The 22,521-nt window shown below is 50.1% G+C and overlaps 1 protein-coding gene across 1 annotated transcript in view; it reads right to left on the bottom strand.

Moving 5' to 3' along the window:
• The window catches only part of ccdc33 (coiled-coil domain containing 33), a 282,778-nt gene that overhangs the window by 85,359 nt on the left and 174,898 nt on the right, over window positions 1-22,521 (bottom strand). The window contains exon 14 of the mRNA XM_070863959.1: window positions 11,391-11,618. Within this exon, the coding sequence (XP_070720060.1) occupies window positions 11,391-11,618 (228 nt within the window). The remainder of the gene's footprint in view (window positions 1-11,390; window positions 11,619-22,521) is intronic.

Here is a 22,521-nt window from a genome sequence, read left to right as displayed (position 1 = left end):
GGAGGGGGAGGGGAAGGGGAAGAGAGAGAGGGAAGGGGAGGGGGAGGGGAAGGGGACGGGAAGAGAGAGGGGGAGGGGGAAGAGAGAGGGGGAAGAGAGAGGAGGAAGGGAGGGGGAAGGGAGGGGGAAGAGAGAGGGGGAGGGGAAGGGGAAGAGAGAGGGGGAGGGGAGGGGGAAGAGAGAGGGGGAGGGGAAGGGGAAGAGAGAGGGGGAGGGGAAGGGGAAGAGAGGGGCGAGAGGGAGGGGAGGGGAGGGGAGGGGGAAAGGGGAAGAGAGAGGGGGAAGGGGAGGGGGAAGAGATAGGGGAGGGGGAGGGGAAGGGAAGAGGAAGGGGAAAAAAGAGGGGGAGGGGGAGAGGGGAAGGGGAGGGGGAGGGGGAGAGGGGAAGGGGAGGGGGAAGGGGATGGGGAAGAGAGAGGGGGAGGGGGAGGGGGAGAGGGGAAGGGGAGGGGGAAGGGGATGGGGAAGAGAGAGGGGGAAGGAGAGGGGGAAGAGAGAGGGAGAGTGGGAGGGAGAGGGGGAGGGGAAGAGAGAGGGGGGAGGGGAGAGAGGGGGGGAGGGGAGGGGGAAGAGAGAGGGGGGGAGGGGAGAAGGAAGAGAGAGGGGGGGAGGGGAGGGGGAAGAGAGAGGGGGGAGGGGGAAGGGGAGAGGAAGAGAGAGGGGGGAGGGGGAAGAGAGAGGGGGGGGAGGGGGAAGAGGAAGAGAGAGGGGGAGGGGAAGAGAGAGGGGAAGGGGGCAGAGAGAGAGGGAGGGGTAAGAGGAAGAGAGAGGGAGGGGGAAGAGGAAGAGAAAGAGGGAGGGGGAAGAGGAAGAGAGAGAGGGAGGGGGAGGTTGAAGAGAGGGGGGGATCGGGAGAGAGAAGGGATCGGATGGTGTCGAGTGGGCGATGGTGACATCTTTGGGATGCTATGGGTCTGGGAGGAGCACCCCTTGACCTTTTTTGGTGGTGGGCTCCAGCAGTTGCCTAAGTGACCATGGGTAAGGTCGTGTGCACAGCCAGCCCAGCACCAGTGCTGTTCGGGGCCACCCAGTTTGGGGACGTGGGCCTTCTCGTTTGTGTCAGGAAAGGGGCATGATGCCAGCTTCAGTGCGGAGTCAGTGTGCACGGCAGATTGATGCGAGGGACACCGTTTCGGGCCTGTAATATCGAGGCAGCATCCTGATTTCTAGGCCGGGGAGCCTCGCGATCCTGGGGATTGAGGTAAAATGCCGAAATTCAGCAAATCACAGAGCTGTGTGACTCTGTGGGCCTCAGAAGATTCATCGGTCTCGGCTTTGAATCACAATAAAAGGTTTCATGTCTCCAAATACACAAATTGGTCGTGAGCTTTAAATACCTTCATGCCCAATGAAATGCACATTCTACAAATGTTATAAATGTTTCGGGATAAATGCCTAAGGGATTTTAATGAAAAGATAACAGATGCCCCTCCCTATCTCTGTAATCTCCTCCAGCCCCACAACCCCCCGAGATGTCTGCGCTCCTCTAATTCTGCCCTCTTGAGCATCCCTGATTATAATCACTCCAACATTGGTGGCCGTGTCTTCTGTTGCCTGGGCCCCAAGCTCTGCAACTCCCTGCCTAAACCTCTCCGCCTCTCTTTCCTCTGAAAGATGGCAGAAAGTCTGTTTGCGCTGAACGTCATTTGCGCTTAAAATTCCGCGATCTTTTCCGTGCGCTACACCGAATTCAGGCAAATTGCGCCATTAAACCAGCGGAAACTCTTAAGTGTTATAGAATCACAGAACGGTTACAGCACAGAAGGAGGCCATTCGGCCCGTCGAGCCCGTGCCGGCTCTCTACAAGAGCACCTCAGCCAGTCCCACTCCCTCCGCCCTTTCCCCGTAGCCCTGCAAATTTATTTCCTTCGGGTATTTATCCCACTCCCTTTAGAAAGCCACGATGGAGTCTGCCTCCACCACCCTTTCAGGCCGTGCATTCCAGATCCTAACCACTCGCCGCGCAAAAAAGTAATCATTTAAAATTCCTTTGCTTTGTACAGCAATGCAAGAATTTGTACACGTTTTTTCACAGCTCAAAGTACTTTGCTGATGGCAAATGAATCCTGTTACATATGCAATAAAGGTTCAAACTGAGTACTGTTCAACTAAGCAAGGTACAACCTTGCTTCTGCTTTATTTTGGCCCAAAGTGCCTGACTCTCAAAATGGCTGGACTTTTATACCAGAGCAGCACCATGTGCGTGCTGCTCAGTAGCCTTCAGCAATGATGCCATCTGGTGGCTACAAACAGCATGTACATACATGGAAATCCCAACTGCAGTTCCTAATGTTTGTAAACATACTAAGCAGCCATTTTGGATACCCCCCAAAGTGCCATCAGCAGCAATAAGATGTCGAGAGAATCATCATCATCATAGGCAGTCCCTCAACATCGAGGAAGACTTGCTTCCACTCTAAAAGTGAGTTCTTAGGTGACTGGACAGTCCAATATGGGAATTACAGTCTCTGTCACAGGTGGGACAGACAGTGGTTGAAGGAAAGGGTGGGTGGGACTGGTTTGCCGCATGCTCCTTCCGCTGCCTGCGCTTGGTTTCGGCATGCTCCAGAGAATAACTGCGTGAGAGTCCCTGCTTATTCATGGGATCACTCACTGGGACAGGTCGATGTGCAGGGAGGTCTTACTGCAGTTGTACAGGGCCTTGGTGAGGCCACACCTGGAATATTGTGTTCAGTTTTGGTCTCCGAATCTGAGGAAGGATGTTCTTGCTATTGAGAGAGTGCAGCGAAGGTTCACCAGACTGATTCCCGGGATGGCAGGACTGACATATGAGGAGAGACTGGATCGACTGGGCTTGTACTCACTGGAGTTTAGAAAAATGAGAGGGGATCTCATAGAAGCATATAAAATTCTGACGGGATTGGACAGGTTAGATGCAGGAAGAATGTTCCTGATGTTGGGGAAGTCCAGAACCAGGGGTCACAGTCTAAGGATAAAAGGGTAAGCCATTTAGGACTGAGATGAGGAGAAACTTCTTCACTTGGAGAGTTGTTAACCTGTGGAATTCTCTACCGCAGAAAGTTGTTGAGGCCGGTTTGTTACATATATTCAAGAGGGAGTTAGATGTGGCCCTTGCGGCTAAAGGGATCAAGGGGTATGGAGAGAAAGCAGGAAAGGGGTACTGAGGTGAATGATCAGCCATGATCTTATTGAATGGTGGTGCAGACTCGAAGGGCCGAATGGCCTATTCCTGCACCTATTTTCTATGTTTCTATGTTTCTATGTTTATCATTTGACAGACAGCACCTCTGACAATGCAGCATCCCCTCAATAGTGCCCCAGATCAAAAAAATACTTGCATTTATATAGCACCTTTCATGACCACCAGGCGTCTCAAAGCACTTTACACCCAATGAAGTATTTTTGGAGTGTAGTCACTGTGTAATGTAGGAAACCAATTTGTGCACAGCAAGCTCCCACAAACAGAAAGGTGATAATGATCAGATCATCTGCTTTAGTGATGTTGATTGAGGGATAAATATTGGCCAGGACACCGGGGATAACGCCCCTGCTCTTCTTCGACATAGTGGCCGTGGGATCTTTTACATCAACGAGAGAGAGCAGACGGGGCCTCGGTTTAACGTCTCATCCGAAAGACAGCACCTCCGACAGTGCGGCACTCCCTCAGCTCTGCACTGGGAGTGTCAGCCTAGATTTATGTGCTCAAGTCCCTGGAGTGGGATTTGAACCCACAACCTTCCGACTCAGAGGCAAGAGTTTTATTGAAGGAGCCAAGGCTTTTTTTTATTAAAATGGTTTAACGTCTCCATTAGAACAGCAGACAAAATGAGATCGCTCTTGGGCATTAAGCATGTTGCCACTGTTACATACGAAACAAATCTTGCGTTGGAATGAGAGCGTGCACAGAATGCTTCTCAAGTAACTATTCTACGGGGGTCCCTCTCGCAAAATAACCCTGACAACCGTGTTAAATAATCTGCCAGCAACATCAACATCAAACAAGCTACCTTGCAGTATCAAGTGCACCAAGTATCTCTGCTGGCTCAGTTAAAGCTCCCTTTTCTAATCAGAACCACAGTAGACAATTTAATTACTCCCTTCAATGGCTTATTGGGAAATAGTTAATCTCGCTTCCTAAAGACTCGACACAATTGAGGGGCACGTGCAGCGTTCTCAATCCATTGAGGTTTGCCTGTAGCCCAGCTGCTTGAGGCTGATACAAACATTTAATTGCAAATTCACAGTGTCCAGAGTTGAGAAGAGTACATCAGGATTACATATTATTTAACGGGTATAATAGGCTTTAGTCAATCGGTATCTCTCTCTGTTACCTCCAGATAAGGTTAATAGCAGTGATTTAGATATTAACGATATGGCGTTGTTTACCCTCAGTGATAAGATGCTTTCACAGGGGACTTGGCAATATCCAGTGATTTTGGTGCCAGTCATATTATAATGTAGAAAATGTCAACAAAGAAGGAGCTGGATTTATATGACACTTTATCACCTCTCTGAAAGTCCTACACATATAGTGAATCAATTACAACAGTGACTATACCCCAAAAGTACTTCATTGGCTGTGAAGCACTTATGGGATGTCCTGAGGTCGTCAAAGGCGCTATATAAATGCAAGTTTTTCTTTTATATAAATAAGCAAGTGTCGCAGTCACTTTGCACACAGGCATGGCCAGTTCATCTGCTTTGGAACACTGTTGGTTAAAAGAAAGACTTGCATTTATATAGCACCTTTCACAACCATGAAGTCCCAAAGCGCTTTACAGCCAATGAAGCACTTTTTTTTTGGAAGTGTAGTCACTGTTGCACTGTGGGAAACACGGCAGCCAATTTGCGCACAGCAAGCTCCCACAAACAGCAATGTGACAATGACCCAGATAATGATGTTGATTGCAGGATAAATATTGGCCCCAGGACACCGGGGAGAACTCCCTCTGCTCTTCTTCAAAAGAGTGCCCTGGGATCTTTTACATCCACCTGAGAGAGCAGACGGGGCCTCGGTTTAACATCTCATCCTAAAGACAGCACCTCCAACAGTGCAGCGCTCCCTCAGCACTGCACTGGGAATGGCAGCCTGGATTTTTATTCTCAAATCCCTGGAGTGGGACTTGAACCCACAACCTGCTGCCTCCGAGGCGAGTGTGCTGCCCACTGAGCCACAGCTGACACTGTGATTAATGACAATTAAGAGAAGGATGTTAACCAGGATGTTGAGCGATCACTCCGCTCTTCAGTGAATAATGCCAAGGGGTCTTTAACATCCACCCTACCCCCACAGCCGAGGGCCGTGGTTTGACACCTCACCTGAAGATGGCATCGCCGACACTGCCATCTCCCCTCAGTGCCACACTGGACTGACGGTACGGTCATTATCACGTTGCTGTTTGTGGGAGCTTGCTGTGCGCAAATTCGCTGCCGCGTTTCCCACATTACAACAGAGACCATACTCCAAAAGTACTTCATTGGCCGTAAAGCGCTTTGCGACGTCCGGTGGTCGTTGGAGGCGCTATATAAATGCAAGTCTTCCTTTTACTTCACCTCACTCGATCAGCATAACCCTCTATTCCTTTCTCCCTCATAAATTTCTCGAGCTTCCAATTAAATGCATCGGTGCTGCGTGCCTCAAGCACTCCAGCTGTTGCGAGGTCCCCATTCTCACCAGTCTCTGGGGTAAGGTGCTTTTGCTGTTTCCCCTGATGGATATGTGAGCGACAATCTTACATTGATGGTCTGCACAGGTGGAAACATCTTCTCTACGTCTGCCCGATCAAACCCCTTTCATAATTGTATTCATTCATCCCCCCCACCCCCCCAGCCTTTTATCTCCTGGAGAAAAGAGCTCCCAATTTTGCTTCAATCCTGGTGCCAATGTAAAGTAACACCCTCCTTGGAAACCAACCCCAGCATTGACATGCCTAAAGCGACGGTTCACCTTTAGTGAACTCCTCCTTTGTATACAGAACAACTAATTACATGTTCCGCAGGCTTGCTCTTACCGATAATACCTCCCATATCTCTGACACAAGTAACGTGTTGTGTGAAACAAGACTTTTTTTTATTTAATGTACATTGCGATTATTTGGGGGAAAAATACCATTTCTCAGGCGACCGATGAGCCCAATGCGGGACCTACAGTCTCTGTCACAGGTGGGGCAGCTGGTGGTTGGAGGGACGGGTGGGTGGGGGGCTTGGGTTGTCGTACGCTCCTTCCGCTGTCTGTGCTTGGCTTCCGCGTGCTCCCGGCAATAAGACTCGAGGTGCTCAGTGCCTTCCTCGGATGCTTCTCCTCCACTTAGGGCGGGCTTGGGCCGGGGATTCCCAGGTGTTGGTGGGGATGTTGCACTTTATCAGGGAGGCTTTGAGGGTGTCCTTGAAGCGTTTCCTCTGCCCACCTGGGGCTCGCTTGCTGTGTCGGAGCTCTGAGTAGAGCGCTTGCTTTGGGAGCCTAGTATCCAGCAACAATTAAATATTGGGAAGACCGAAGCCATTATCGTTGGTCCCCGCCAAAAACTGCATTCTCTCAACCACTAACTCCATCCCTCCCATAATCTACCCTACGTAAACTAGAGGTGATCCAAAACTCGGTAGCCCGTGTCCTAACTCGCACCAAGTCCCGCTCACCCATCACCGCTGTGCTCGCTGACCTACGTTGGCTCCCGGTGTAACAACGCCTCGATTCCAAAATTCTCATTTACCAATCCCTCCATGGCCTCGCCCCTCCCTATCTCGATAATATTTTTCAGCCTCGCAACCCCACGAGATGTCTGCGCTCCTCAAATTCTGCCCTCTTGAACATCCCTGATTATAATCGCTCAACCATCGGTGGCCGTGCCTTCAGCTGCCTGGGCCCCAAGCTCTGGAACTCCCTCCCTAAACCTCTCCGCCTCTCCACCTCTATTTCCTCCATTAAGAAGCTCCTTAAAACCTACCTCTTTGGTCAGCATCGTCATCGGCAGTCCCTCGAGGCGAGGATGACTTGCTTCCACGCCAAAAAGGGATGAGTTCACAGGTGTTTCAATGAAGGACCTAATATTCCAGGTCCCGAACTACATCCTGAAGGGTGGAAGATGCCTGTGCGTGGATTTTTTTAACATGTGGTGACCGTTGCACACCAGCCACCACACGGGCCTGACAGAGCTAGGTCTTGGTCCAGTGGCAAGAGTTAACCAAGACGACTGGAGACCAGCTCTGCTCTCCAAGCTTTTGGTTGTCTGCCGTTAGGTCTTCATTTTGTGGCTCGGTGTCAAATTTATCTGTTGTGTCTTGTAACACTGCTGTGAGCGCCTTGGGACGTTTTACTACATTAAAGGCGCTATATAAATGCAGGTTATTATTATTAACACAGAGTCGGCGGACGGTAAATGCCAAGCATTGACCTGTCGATGCACTCTCACATTCAGCATTCTGAACAGTTCCCTTTTCACGATACAGTTTCGGCTCATTTTAACATCCACCGAAGCGTACAGTTCCTCAACGTGTATTCGTTCCTTCGCTCACCAGTTCAGGCACCTTTCAATTATTTCCCCTGCGCTCCCTCACAGACTCTGCGTGTAGCACGAGGCGCGACAGGGGCCTCAGGGCAGCTTGTTGTTTTTTTCCCTTTCTGCATTATAACTCAAATAACAAAAGATCAGAGGAGTTTGAGAGAGAATGGATAAAATCTTAATAACCACAACCTTAGCCGACAGGCAGCCAAGCAAATCAACAACAAAAATCATAATCAAAAAAGGCTCTCTCAGTCGCTAAGCGACGCAGAGAACATCAATATGATGCTGAAAGCCTCGATTGTTCCACGTCTGGTCTTTGGTGTCTGCCCTCAGCGCAAGTCGCCCCCTCGATCAGCCGTGGCTCAGTGGGCACCACACTCGCCTCTGAGTCAGAAGGTTGTGGGTTCAAATCCCACTCCAGGGACTCGAGCACAAAAATCTAGGCTACCACTCCCAGTGCAGTGCTGAGGGAGTGCCGCACTGTCGGAGGTGCTGTCTTTCGGGTGAGACGTTAAACCGAGGCCCTGTCTACCCTCGCAGGTGGGCGTAAAAGATCCCAGGGCACTATTTCGAAGAAGAGCAGGGGCAGTTATCCCCGATGTCCTGGGGCCAATATTTATCCCTCAATCAACATCACAAAAAAAGCAGATTATCCGGGTCATTATCACATTGCTGTCTGTGGGAGCTTGCTGTGTGCAAATTGGCTGCCGCTTCCCACATTACAACAGTGACTATAATTTAAAAAGTACTTCATTGGCTGTAAAGCGCTTTGAGACGTCTGGTGGTCGTGAAGGGCGCTATATAAATGCAAGTCTTTCTTTCTATCCACAGACAATCCTGGAGAACCTACTGAAGACCAGCAGCCCTCTGGTGGCTCTGAAGAAGCTGGAAATCAGGCTATTTTTTTTTTAAGGATACCGACAAACTTACATTTATATAGCACCTTTAACGTAGTAAAACGCCCCAAGGCGCCTCACAGCGGTGCGAATCAAACAAAATCTGATACCGAGCCACATACGGAGATATTAGAATCATAGAAGGAGGCCATTCGGCCCATCGTGTCCGCGCCGATCGACAAAGAGCTACCCAGCCTAATCCCACTTTCCAGCTCTGGGTCCGTAGCCCTGTAAGTTACGGCACTTCAGGTGCACATCCAAGTACTTTATAAATGTGGTGAGGGTTTCTGCCTCTACTACCCTTTCAGGCCGTGAGTTCCAGACCCCCCACCACCCTCTGGGTGACATTTTTTTCCCCTCATCTCCCCATTAAAGCAGCTGGGTCAAAGAGATAGGTTTTAAGGAGTGTCTTAAAGGAGGAGAGAGAAGCAGAGAGGTTTAGGCAGGGAGTTCCAGAGCTTGGGGCCCAGGCAGCTGAAGGCACGGCCTCCAATGGTGGAACGATGAAAAGTAGGAAACGCCAGAGGCTAGAATTGGAGGGGCGTAGAGATTTGACAGGGGGGGGGGGGTTTGGTAGGGCTGGAGGAGGTTATAGTGATAGCGAGGCCATGGAGGGATTTGAAAACAAGGATGAGGATTTTTAACTCGAGGTGTTGGTGCATTGGGAGCCAATGTAGCACAGAGGGTGATGGGTGAACAGGACTTGGTGTGAGGTGGACATGGGAAGCATAGTTTTGGATGAGCTCACGCTTACCGAGGGTGAGGGGTCGGAGAAGAGCATTGGAACAGACAAGGTAACAAAGACAGGGGTGAGGGTTTCAGCAGTCGAAGAGCTGAGGCAGGGCCCGTATAACAAATCTCTTCAGTGAGAATACTTTCTCGCTCATACATCTCAATTTCTGTCTTTGGCGCTCCCGGCAACGCTACTGACTCACATCGGGACTGTAATGTGTGCACAGGTGAGTATGCTCAAGGGTTTGTCGAGCTGTCCCGTGCAATAAGTTTTTAAGTCGGTTCACGGACTCCCAGGCCGCCTGCAATTTCTGCGGTCTGGGAGTCTGTGTTCCATGTTTATGTCGAGTGTGTGAGGTTGCAGCCCCTCTTCCATTATTTGAAGGGGCTGCTCCTCAAATTCTGGTTGCACTTCAGTCCCACACTCCTGATCTTTGGGCACCTTGTGCAGAGGGGAGCGGGCAGGTCGGAAGGCCTCTTCGTAGGACTGCTCCTGGGCCTGGCCAAGGGGGCCATTAACGGGTCCAGGCAACAGGCGGTCGAGGGGGTCATTCAGCCCGACTGCCTGCCTCTCTTCCGCGCTTACATCCGAGCCAGGGTGTCCCTGGAGATGGAGCACGCGGTGTCCACCGGTACGCTCGCGGCCTTCCGCGAGAGGTGGGCGCCGGTGGGACTGGAGTGCATCGTTACCCCCGGCAACCAAATTTTAATTTGATCTGTTTAATGGCTAAAGTTTAATTTGTTCACGTGTCGGTTTTCGTGCCCCTTTGCCAGGGGGCATTTAATTTACAGGTGCAACGAAAAATAGTTGTAGAGCTGTTGAGTTGGGAGTGGCTTAGCCAGTCACGTGATGTTCACAAGCCTCAATAAAACCCCAGCCAGTTGGGTTCGGGGGATCCACGATGAGGCAGGTGGTTGTGAGCCTGGTGGATGAACCAGTAATGTGTAGTGTGATTGTTAAAACTTTTGCTAATAAACCAACTAATTCTTAATAGCAATGTGTTGCTATGGATTCTTGCGCAAAGAACCCATGAAGCAAATACGTTACAAGGTGATTTCTTGGACGTGTATCTTAAGAACTGCCCTTTGGAGGGCAGACCTGAGGAGAACAGGAGGCACCAACCGGCTTATGCAGAGGCAATTTTCACATATTCAAAAGTTATCAGAGCCATGGGTCGGGAATTGTGCACCTGAAGTCCCGCAGGTTACCCGCACTCCTGGCTTATTTCTTCCTGCAGTCTGCAAAGAATACATGCTGCCACAAGGTGGCACACTACACAGACAGTGTTTGGGTTTGCATCTCTCAAAGCTCAAGGCAAAAGTCAAGCTGTAACCGAGAGGTTCCTGTTCCAATATTCACAGACGGACGCTTAACACGTCGTGAGGCCTTCCTCCATCTGCTTTAATGCAGCTGTTTACCCATTTATTTTCTGTGGCTCAGTGGGTAGCACACTCGCCTCTAAGTCAGAAGGTCGTGGGTTCAAGTCTCCACTCCAGAGACTTGAGCACAAAAATCTAGGCTGACTCTCCTAGTGCAGTGCTGAAGGAGTGCTGCACTGTCAGAGGTGCAGTACTGAGGGAGCACTGCACTGTTGGAGGGGCAGTATTGAGGGAGCACTGCACTGTTGGAGGGGCAGTACTGAGGGAGTGCCGCACTGTCGGAGGTGCAGTACTGAGGGAGTGCCGCACTGTTGGAGGGGCAGTACTGAGGGAGCGCCACACTGTCGGAGGGGCAGTACTGAGGGAGTGCCGCACTGTCGGAGGGGCAGTGCTGAGGGAGTGCCGCACTGTCGGAGGGGCAGTACTGAGGGAGCGCTGCACTGTCGGAGGGGCAGTACTGAGGGAGCGCCGCACTGTCGGAGGTGCCGTCTTTCGGATGAGACATTAAACCAAGGCCGCGTCTGCTCTCTCGGGTGGACGTAAAAGATCCCATGGCCATTATTTCGAAGAAGAGCAGGGGAGTTATCCCCGGTGTCCTGGGGCCAATATTTATCTCTCAATCAACATCACAAAAACAGATTATCTGGTCAGTATCATGTTGTTGTGTGTAGGAGCTTGCTGTGTGCAATTTGGCTGCTGCGTTTCCCACATTACAACAGTGACTACACTCCAAAAGTACTTCATTGGCTGTAAAGTGCTTTGGGATGTCATGAAAGCTGCTATATAAATGCAAGTATTTTTATTTCTGTTCTTGTAGCTCCTACACTCTCTTGAAAGTACTATACAGCTCACTCAGACATCCATCTGTTTTAAAACAATTAGAAGGTGTTTGAAGTACCTTTACACAAGGTGCCGGTGGTAACTCCACAGTCCCAGCCTGGGTTGGTGAATGAATCAATTCTTCCAGGTCAGAGAGGCGAAGTCCTGAGGAGATGGCTGGGTTGACAGTAGATAGTGCAGCATTTGTGGCTTGCTCTTGCTTTAAGTTCAGGGAGGTCCCCGCTGGTTTCGAGTCCAGGGTCGGCAAATGTTGCGGGTCAGTCGCAGCAAGACTCGAGTCCGGTCGCTGGAACATATAAGGAAAAATTCTGATTACTTTAAGTTATTTCAACGAAAGTCAGTGAGGTACTGTGGCTCAGTGAGCATCACACTCGCCTCTGAGTCAGAAGGTCGTGGGTTCAAGTCCTGCTCCAGGGATTTGAACAGATAAATCCAGGCTGACACTCCAGTGCAGTACTGAGGGAGTGCCGCACTGTCGGAGGGGCAGTACTGAGGGAGTGCCGCACTGTCGGAGGGGCAGTGCTGAGGTAGCGCCGCACTGTCGGAGGGGCAGTGCTGAGGGAGCGCCGCACTGTCGGAGGGACAGTACTGAGGGAGTGCCGCACTGTCGGAGGGGCAGTGCTGAGGGAGCGCCGCACTGTCGGAGGGGCAGTGCTGAGGGAGTGACGTACTGTCGGAGGGGCAGTACTGAGGGAGTGACGTACTGTCGGAGGGGCAGTACTGAGGGAGTGACGTACTGTCGGAGGGGCAGTACTGAGGGAACGCCGCACTGTCGGAGGGGTAGTACTGAGGGAGCGTGACACTGTCGGAGGGGCAGTACTGAGGGAGCGTGACACTGTCGGAGGGGCAGTACTGAGGGAGCGTGACACTGTCGGAGGGGCAGTACTGAGGGAGTGTGACACTGTCGGAAGGGCAGTACTGAGGGAGTGCCACACTGTCGGAGGGGCAGTACTGAGGGAGTACCGCACTGTCGGAGGGGCAGTACTGAGGGAGCGTGACACTGTCGAAGGGGCAGTACTGAGGGAGCGCCGCACTGTCGGAGGGACAGTACTGAGGGAGCGCCGCACTGTCGGAGGGGCAGTGCTGAGGGAGCGCCGCACTGTCGAAGGGGCAGTACTGAGGGAGTGCCGCACTGTCGGAGGGGCAGTGCTGAGGGAGCGTCGCACTGTCGGAGGGGCAGTGCTGAGGGAGCGTGACACTGTCGGAGGGACAGTACTGAGAGAGTGCCGCACTGTCGGAGGGGCAGTGCTGAGGGAGCGCCGCACTGTCGGAGGGACAGTACTGAGGGAGCGCCGCACTGTCGGAGGGACAGTGCTGAGGGAGCGCCGCACTGTCGGAGGGGCAGTGCTGAGGGAGTGACGTACTGTCGGAGGGGCAGTACTGAGGGAGTGACGTACTGTCGGAGGGGCAGTACTGAGGGAGTGACGTACTGTCGGAGGGGCAGTACTGAGGGAACGCCGCACTGTCGGAGGGGTAGTACTGAGGGAGCGTGACACTGTCGGAGGGGCAGTACTGAGGGAGCGAGACACTGTCGGAGGGGCAGTACTGAGGGAGCGTGACACTGTCGGAGGGGCAGTACTGAGGGAGCGTGACACTGTCGGAGGGGTTGTTTTTCAGATGAGACCTTTAACTGAGGCCCTGTCTGCCCTCTCAGGTGGACGCAAAAAATCCCATGGCACTTTTTTTGAATATGAGCAGGGGAGTTCTACTGGTGTCCAAGCCAATATTCCTCAACCAACACTATTAAAAATGACCAACCTTCCATTTATCCTAGTGCTGTTGGTGGGATCTTGCGGTGTGTAAATTGTCTGCCTACGTAATAACAGTAACTACGTTTCAACTGTGATACATTGGCTGCAAAGTGCTTTGGGATGGTTTGAGGAGGTGAAAGGCACGTCATTCTCATAGCTGTGCATCCTTTAGTAAGGATTTGGGACGTACTTACAGACAACACCTGTTTTAAAAGACTACACTGCGGCCGAACTGACTTTTTATTCTCAGCCCTCTCTTTAGAAAGTTTGGCACTTGCTCAGCCCCGCAGTCTGAGCACAATTTGATTAGAGACCATCCAGAGAAATGCAACTGAGATTGTGTAGCAGGAAACAATGGGCCCAAATCTGATTAACGTGCCGGGTAAGTTGGTGTCTGTCTTCTTTTGAGAGGAAGTGCTCGGAGATGCATTAATTGAATCATTAAAATCAATCATTTGCTGCAAAGCTCCCTTTGACCGGAGACACGGGCTGAGAGACACGAGGTTATAATGCCACCATTTTAAACGTGGTGGCTGTATTCTCCCTCTCATTTGGCTCGCTCTCACTGCAACAGAATCCTTTGAAGTAGATGCAAAAGGGCTAAGTCTATAGGTTGTGTTTATTGTTTTTAAGATGCGCAAAGATGATGGGTAGTGAAGACAGACTGGAATGCTTGGTGTTCACAAAAGAGCCAGCGTGGATTAACCCGGGGAAAATCCACTCAATTTGTTCATCAACAATGAACTGATGGAAAATATAACCTTGTTGTTACTGGATTATAAGAGAAATCAGCCAGGAGATTGATGCGTACTGTCAGAGCACGGAGACGCGAGGGTAGACTCGCTAAATGAGCCTTTCAGCCATGGGTACAGGCTGTTGAGAATCATAGAACGGTTACAGCAAGGGAGAAGGCCATTCGGCCCATCGAACCTGTGCCGGCTCTCAGCTAGTCCCACCCCTCACCCCCCGCCCTTTCCCCGCAGCCCAGCAATTTATTTCCTTCAGATACTTATCCAACTCACAGGTGATGGTGTTCCCATGCGCCCTCCGCCCTTGTCCTTCTAGGGGGTAGAGGTCACGGGTTCGGGAGGTGCTGCCGAAGAAGCCTTGGCGAGTTGCTGCAGTGCATCTTGTAGATGGTGCACACTGCAGCCACGGTGCGCCGGTGGTGGAGGGAGTGAATGTTGAAGGTGGTGGATGGGGTGCCGATCAAGCGAGCTGCTTTGTCCTGGATGGTTTGAAATTCTAAATAATAGCGCCATTTGCATCGTGCATGATGACATCCCATGTCTCACACATGGGAGTCTCAGACATGGCGGCCATTCTGTGATAAACAGATGACTGATGATTCAAAGCCCAACAGCTCAACAATATGTCGAGATTACTTCGAGGAATTATAACCCTCTAGACATAAAACTAACTGGTGATTTAAAATTAATTATTTATTCATTGGATGTGGGCGCCACTGGGAAGGCCGGCATTTATTACCCATTCCTAATTGCCCCTTGAGAAAGTGGTGGTGAGCCGCCTTCTTGAACCGCTGCAGTCCGTGTGGTGAAGGTGCTCCCACAGTGCTGACTTTGTTGCAGCGGTTTGGTATAACCAAGTGTCTCGCTGGGCCATTTCAGAGGGCAGTTAAGAGTCAACCACATTGCTGTGGGTCTGGAGTCACATATCGGCCAGACTGGGTAAGTGCGGCAGATTTCCTTCCCTAAAGGACGTTACTGAACCAGATGGATTCTTACGACAATCCGGGAGTTTCATGGGCACCATTACTGATACTAGCTTTTTTATTCCAGGCTGATTTAATTAACTGAATTTAAATTCCCCAGCTGCCGTGGTGGGATTTTGAACTTGGGTCTCTGGATTACTAGCCCAGTAAGGTAGCCACTATGCTACTGTTCGCATTGCACAATTTGCATTCCCGCTGCCTCAACGTATTAAAAAAATTATAACATAAGAAATAGGAGCAAGAGTCGGCCATTTGACCCCTCGAGCCTGCTCCGTCATTTAATAAGATCATGGCTGATCTGATCATGGACTCAGCTCCACCTCCCTGCCCGCTCCCCATAACCCTTGACTCACTTATCGCTCAAAAATCTGTCTATCTCCACCTTTAATATATTCAATGACCCAGCCTCCACAGCTCGCTGGGACAGAGAATTCCACAGATTTACAACCCTCTGAGAGAAGAAATTCCTCCTCATCAAATACTGAGGGAAGGCAAGCTGAACAAAGTTCAAATCCTGAAGCCAAAACTGCAACCGTAACCGCTGTGCGACTAGACCCAGCGGCAGACTAAAACCATGAGAAAGAAATGGTGATCGGGAGGAATCAATGATTCCGAGACTGACGGTTATCAGTAACAGAATGCAGGAGAATGTCGGAAATATTTTCCCACACAGAGGGTTAGCAGAGCAGAGGCTAGATTATTTAAACAGCAATTGGGTAAGTAAAGGACACAGGGAAAGGGCAGGGATTAGAGCAGGAAGCTCCGACTGAAGAGCTGGAACTGGCACCATATGGCGAGCGACCTCACTCTGAGCTGTAATCTCTACGACTCGATAATCAGAATGGGTTACGATGAAGGAGCTACCTGAAAACACCAACCTATTGTGTTTTCTTACAGATGCTGAAAGGCCTGATGTGTATTTACTGTTTTAAAACATTTACAACTTTTTTTTTAAAAAGAAAGACTTGCATTCATATAGCGCCTTTCACAACCACCGGAAGTCTCAATGCACTTTTACAGCCATGAAGTACTATTGGAGTGTAGTCACTGTTGTAATGTGGGAAACGCAGCAGCCAATTTGCACACAGCAAGCTCCCACAAACAGCAATGTTGATAATGACCAGATAATCTGTTTTTTTGATATGTTAATTGAGGGATAAATATTGGCCCCAGGACACCGGGGAGAACTCCCCTGCTCTTCTTCGAAATAGTGCCGTGGGATCTTTTACGTCCACCTGAGAGAGCAGACAAAAGACTCCACCTCCGACAGTGCAGCACTCCCTCAGCACTGCACTGGGAGGGTCAGCCTAGATTTTTTTGTGCTCAAGTCCCTGGAGTTAAAAAGAGTTAAAGAATTATAGACATAGACGTTTATCTCTGTTATACTCTGTGCATTGTATTTGTTTTCACAGTGAGTGCTGGTGACATTAGCTCAAAGGAGCCAGCCTCCCATTATTACGATGAATACAGGCACAGTGATAAACCCAAAGATAGTTCAGCAACATTTCTATACATTAATTAAGCTCCCCAGTACAGTCTGGCTCGGTAATCTACAATCTCGATGGTATTATCAGCAGTTATTGTACTGTTTCAGCAAACATTTTTTAAATTGAAGCAAAATGGGCAGATTAAAAGATTTAATCAGAATTAAATCTAAGTGTTGATTATTTAAAAGGTAAGGCAAGTTTAATCTCAGTTATTGTAACATTGATCAATGTTCCATTTATACTTTCGCAACATGAGCACAAGGTGTTCAATGGGTTAATAGTTAATACAATTAACTGGACCAGCCACATAAATACTCTGGCAACAAGAGCAGGTCAGAGGCTGGGTATTCTGCGGTAAGTGTCTCACCTCCTGACTCCCCAAAGCCTTCCCACCATCTACAAGGCACAAGTCAGGAGTGTGATGGAATACTCTCCACTTGCCTGGATGAGTGCAGCTCCAACAACACTCAAGAAGCTCGACACCATCCAGGACAAAGCAGCCCGCTTGATCGGCACCCCATCCACCACCTTCAACATTCACTCCCTCCACCACCGGCGCCCCCTGGCTGCAGTGTGTACCATCTACAAGATGCACTGCAGCAACTCGCCAAGGCTTCTTCGGCAGCACCTCCCAAACCCGCGACCTCTACCACCTAGAAGGACAAGGGAAGCAGGCCCATGGGAACACCACCACCTCCACGTTCCCCTCCAAGTCACACACCATCCCAACTTGGAAATATATCGGCCATTCCTTCATCGTCACTGGGTCACAATCCTGGAACTCCCTCCCTAACAGCACTGTGGGAGCACCTTCACCACACGGACTGCAGCGGTTCAAGAAGGCGGCTCACCACCACCTTCTCAAGGGGGCAATTAGGGATGGGCAATAAATGCCGGCCTTGCCAGCGACGCCCACATCCCAGGAACAACTTTAAGAAAACATGATTTGTTAAGCGATCAGTTACCAGGTTATTCAGCACGTCGCCAGTAACCTCTGTTGTAAGTATTGCCAGTCTGCCTCAGTTACGATTCTCATCTCAGAAGGTTTTAGTTTCAGGCCCCCCCCGCCAGTGGGTGAATTTCATGGGACCTTCTCCCCTCTCTGCGCCTCTGCAACTTCAGTAGTTGGTGCGGGCAAGCAGCGGGCGGCCGAGGGGGTCGTTCAGCCCGACTGCCTGCCTCACTTCCGCGGTTACATCCGAGCCAGGGTGTCCCTGGAGATGGAGCACGCGGTGTCCACCGGTACGCTCGCGGCCTTCCGCGAGAGGTGGGCGCCGGAGGGACTGGAGTGCATCATCACCCCCGGCAACCAAATTTTAATTTGATTTATTCGGTTTTCTAACTGATGTCCCTTTAACAAGGGGGGGGGGCCACTTGGTTAATTGTCTGACATAAAATAGCTGTATAGAGGATGCAGCCCTTCAAACGAGATGTTACACCCACTTAAATAAAAGGAAAATATCTCATTTATGCTGGGAATATATTTGAACGTGTGCAGCTTGACAGCAATTTACATGCCTATCGCCACGTTCTGACAAACCATTATTCTCTTTAAGTACATGGATAGGGCGTGTTAGGAAAAATGCTAAGTTAGGCTGCTTCAAACCTCTTCTCAATGTCTTTTATTTCTCTATTCCCCAGATACCTCTCCCTATTCTGTGAAAAACACAGCCTTAACCTGCTGTTCTATGCTGCTTCGACCTCTCCCCCTCATTAATGCTGTCGGAAGTTGGTTTTTTTTTTCCTGCATTTTATTTGTGCAAATGCAACATCATAGCCAAACAACACTCCTTCTCCGACATCAGACAATCAGAGCCGGGCGCTGTCAAATGCAAATAAATGCAGCATCGCCCTTGCACACTCGCCCAGATCATGTAAAATGCAACAGTTTCTGCCAATACACGTGCGGTTAATGCAGCTGCTGTCCGCGGTGCTGAAATCTGAAAGCACAAATGCGCGGAGGTAGCTGTCTTTATCAGCTATCTCTCTCCCTTGAACCAGCACACAAAACATGTGCTGCTCACACACTTTGATTCAATTAGCTCCTGTCCAAGAGAGCCCCTGTGGGAATGTGTGAGGGTAATTCTGCTCAACAAAGACATTCATTTTTCCCCGCGCCCCCAATCTATTCAAATCATTAGACAGGGAGCCAACTGCACCCACGCCACTGTGTGCACACTGCTGTATTCCTACACTGAATGCCCTCTATCATGGATAACATCGGCACAACAGCCATTCCACTCGAGCTGTAACAATACAGGGAAAATTCAGAAACAAAAAAAAGATATATTTCTAACTGAAAAAAAATAAGACACTTGAAAAAAAGATTTGCATTTATATGGCGCCTTTCACGACCACGCCTCAAAGCACTTTACAGCCAATGAAATACATTTTGAAGTGTAGTCACTGTTATAATGCTGCAAACATGGCAGCCATATTTGTGCACAGCAAGCTCCCACAAACAGCAATGTCATAATGACCGGATCATCTTTTTTTAGTAATGTTGATTGAGGGATAAATATTGGCCCCAGGACACCGGGGATAACTCCCCTGCTCGTCTTCGAAATAGTGCCGCGGGATCTTTTACATCCACCCGAGAGAGCAGACGGGGCCTCGGTTTAATGTCTCATCCGAAAGACGGCACCTCCGACAGTGCAGCGCTCCCTCAGCACTGCACTGGGAGTGCCAGCTTCGATTTTTGTGCTCATGTCTCTGGGGTGGGACTTGAACCCACGACCTTCTGACTCAGAAGCGAGAGAGTGCTACCCACTGAGCCACTGCTGACAACAGCAGAAACCAGTTGGGCCGAATGGCCTGTTTCTGTGTAATACTGTGTAATAATCAGCTAGAGGTGATTGCAAAACTAGACAGTGCAAATGAAGGGTAAAGCTGTGTGGATGGAAATGCATCTTACTCAGTAGAAACTGAAAGATATTTTTCAAATCAAAACTTTTCAAACCTGTAGATAGTTAGAAGGCTTCCACTCAATGCCGAGAGAGCTGTCTTGCTTAGTAGCAAAGGTTCTGCTTAATAAGACCCCTTTCCACACTCTTTCCAACCCCTCCCCCCGCATCTCAAGATTCAGAGTAATATATGCGAAAGGGTTCTTAACCATTAGCACCTCAGATCTATCCTCAGGGAACTGCTTTGAAATGATGCCTCATCCACTAGGACAGATGACACTCTGGATGGTTATTATCGAACCTTCACCCGAGCTCAATGCATAACCAATACTTGAGCTTTGATCTTTCGTTATTCAGACAATCCCCTTGGAGCTAGTTACCTACCCGATCCAGCTACACGTGATCCCCTGACAGCTCTTATCAGTCCCAACGCATCCAACAGCTACAAAGGGGAGGCCATCCCAGGATTCGCAGGGGCGGGGTTTTCCGGTCCTCTGCTCGCCCTGGAGCGGCGGCGGAGAGGTGTTCCGGGCGGGCAGTCAGCCTCCAGCGCCCCGCGGCGATCCTCAGGTCCGGTTTAGCGGTGGAGCGGAGCACCACCGCCCGGGAGAGCTGGGCCCGGTGTGTGCAACGCCCCTGGTCGCGACACTGGCGCGAGTTGTGACTCCTGCCCGACCCGTTCGCCCCTCAGTGACCACCTGGGAAATCGGGGCGGTCCCACCATCCCAACAACGGAGAGGTGGGTAATGGACTCCTAGGGTACGTGTGATTGGTATTTCTTTAAAAAAAAATTTTTTGCGATTTGTATTGTAGTGGCGTGGGTAATATTTTGGGAATGTTTTTGTGGCTTTTTTTTTAAAAAAGTGTTTTTTCGTTCCCCCAGGCGTCTCTGGGAGCACTCCCAGCCCGGCCCGGCTCGGGATTTTCCCATCCTAACGCCCAAGTGAGGTGTACAACGCCTCCCTTAGCGCTGCGCCCCCTGACTCGGGGCCCAGCTGCCTAATGTTACTGACTGAGGCACAAACTGTTCCCAGGCGCTAACTTTACCGCCCCAAAAACACCAAAGCCGAAAATCCAGTCGGCAGTGTGACCAGCTTTGGTTCATCTACTCCTGAGAGTCCTTCGATTCCGTCAGCCCGCTTTGTACAGCATGTTCTTTTTGAATGATTTTTAACACTGCTGCAGCGAGTGAACCAGGCCTGGGTGGACTGAGTGGCAAAGACGCCCTCACCTGCACAGAGCAGTAAGGTGACGTACAGCCTGACCAAGCAGTTAAGGGGGCGAATTTAAAAAAAATTAATTCACAGGATGTGGGCATCGCTGGCAAGGCCAGCATTTATTGCCCATCCCTAGTTGCCCTCGAGAAGGTGGTGATGAGCTGCCTTCTTAAATACAACTGAGTGGGTCGCTAGGCCATTAACCACATTGCTGTAGGTCTGGAGTCACATATAGGCCAGACCGGGTAAGGGTGGCAGATTTCCTTCCCTAAAGGACATCAGTGAACCGGATGAGTTTTTACGACAATCCGGTAATTTCATAGTCACCATTACTGATACTAGCTTTTTATTTAATTAACTGAATTTAAATTCCCCAGCTGCCATGGTGGGATTTGAACTCTAGTCTCTGGATCATTAGTCCAGGCCTCTGGATTACTGGTCCAGTAACATAACCACTGGGCTACCGTACCCTAAATGGAATGCAGTTAATGATAACAGTGTGTCAGCAGTAGGGGTACAATCGGAGCAATATTGTGAGATTGAAGTAGATGATTTTTGTGATGAGTTTCAAACTCTATCCTGTTCATCACCAAGACCACTTACTTCCATCTCCACACGATGGACCACCTCTGTCCATATCTTACCCCTACTGCTGCCAAAACCCTTATCCACCCCTTCATCAATGCCCTTCTTGAGAATCCAAATCATCAAAAACTTCACCCACCTGAATCCTGTTCCACACAAAGTCTCGCTCACCCGTCACCGCTAACCTTGCAGATCTATACTGACCACCCCCCATCCCCTGACTTATTGAATTTAAAAGGCTGGTCCTCATAGAAGAATCCCTCCATGGCCTCGCCCACCCAACCTCTGCAACAATCTCCAATCCTGCGGCCTCCGCTCGCCACTGTCTCAGCCCTACACTGGGGCATTCCCTCGACAAATGCCTCCCTGATTCTCCTCCTCCTCTCTCTCTCTATCTCTCTCCACCCTTAAAAGCTTGCTCGCAACACATCTCCTAGACGAAGCTCCCAGTCAGTTCTCCTTACTCTCCCAGGGGAGGAACGTGGCAAGGTCTTTTCTACCTTACATAGAAACATAGAAAATAGGTGCAGGAGTAGGCCATTCAGCCCTTCCAGCCTGCACCACCATTCAATATGATCATGGCTGATCATGCAATTTCAGTCCCCCATTCCTGCTTTCTCTCCATACCCCTTGATCCCTTTAGCCGTAAGGGCCACATCTAGCTCCCTTATGAATATATCTAACGAACTGGCCTCAACAACTTTCTGTGGTAGAGAATTCCACAGGTTCACAATTCTCTGAGTGAAGAAGATTCTCCTCATCTCAGTCCTAAATGACTTACCCCTTATCCTTAGACTGTGACCCCTGGTTCTGGGCTTCCCCAACATCAGGAAGAGATTCTTCCTGCATCTAACCTGTCCAATCCCCTCAGAATTTTATATGTTTCTATGAGGTCACCTCTCACTAATTTCCAGTGAATACAAGCCTAGTCGATCCAGTCTTTCTTCATATGTCAGTCCTGCCATCCCGGGAATCAGTCTGGTGAACCTTCGCTGCACTCCCTCAATAGCAAGAACATCCTTCCTCAGATTAAGAGACCAAAACTGTACACAATACTCAAGGTGTGGCCTCACCAAGGCTCTGTACAACTGCAGTAAGACCTCCCTGCTCCTATACTCAAATCCTCTCGCTATGAAGGCCAACATGATGCCATGTCCTCCCACTGCCCTGCCAACATCTCTCCTCACCCAACATGATAACAAAAAACAAATTTGTTCATCGTCCATTGCACTGCTGTTTGTGGGACACTGAGGACAGAAAATGGCCGCCACTTTTCGCCACATAAACCCGCTCTCTGCACTTCAAATATAATTCAACTGTGAAGCCCCTGAAGATGTTACTATGATGTGATAAGGTGCGCTATATAGTGTCAGCTGTGGCTCAGTAGGTAGCACACTTGCCTCTTAAATCAGAAGGTTGTGGGTTCAAGTCCCACTCCAGGAGCTTGAGCACATAAATCTAGGCTGACACTCCCAGTGCAGTGCTGAGGGAGCGCCGCACTGTCGGAGATGCCA

This window comes from Pristiophorus japonicus, chromosome 21 (assembly GCF_044704955.1).
Source record: "Pristiophorus japonicus isolate sPriJap1 chromosome 21, sPriJap1.hap1, whole genome shotgun sequence".
Taxonomy (NCBI): domain Eukaryota; kingdom Metazoa; phylum Chordata; class Chondrichthyes; family Pristiophoridae; genus Pristiophorus; species Pristiophorus japonicus.
Note: the sequence above shows the minus strand (reverse complement) of the source record. Positions and strands in the feature narration are given on the sequence as shown.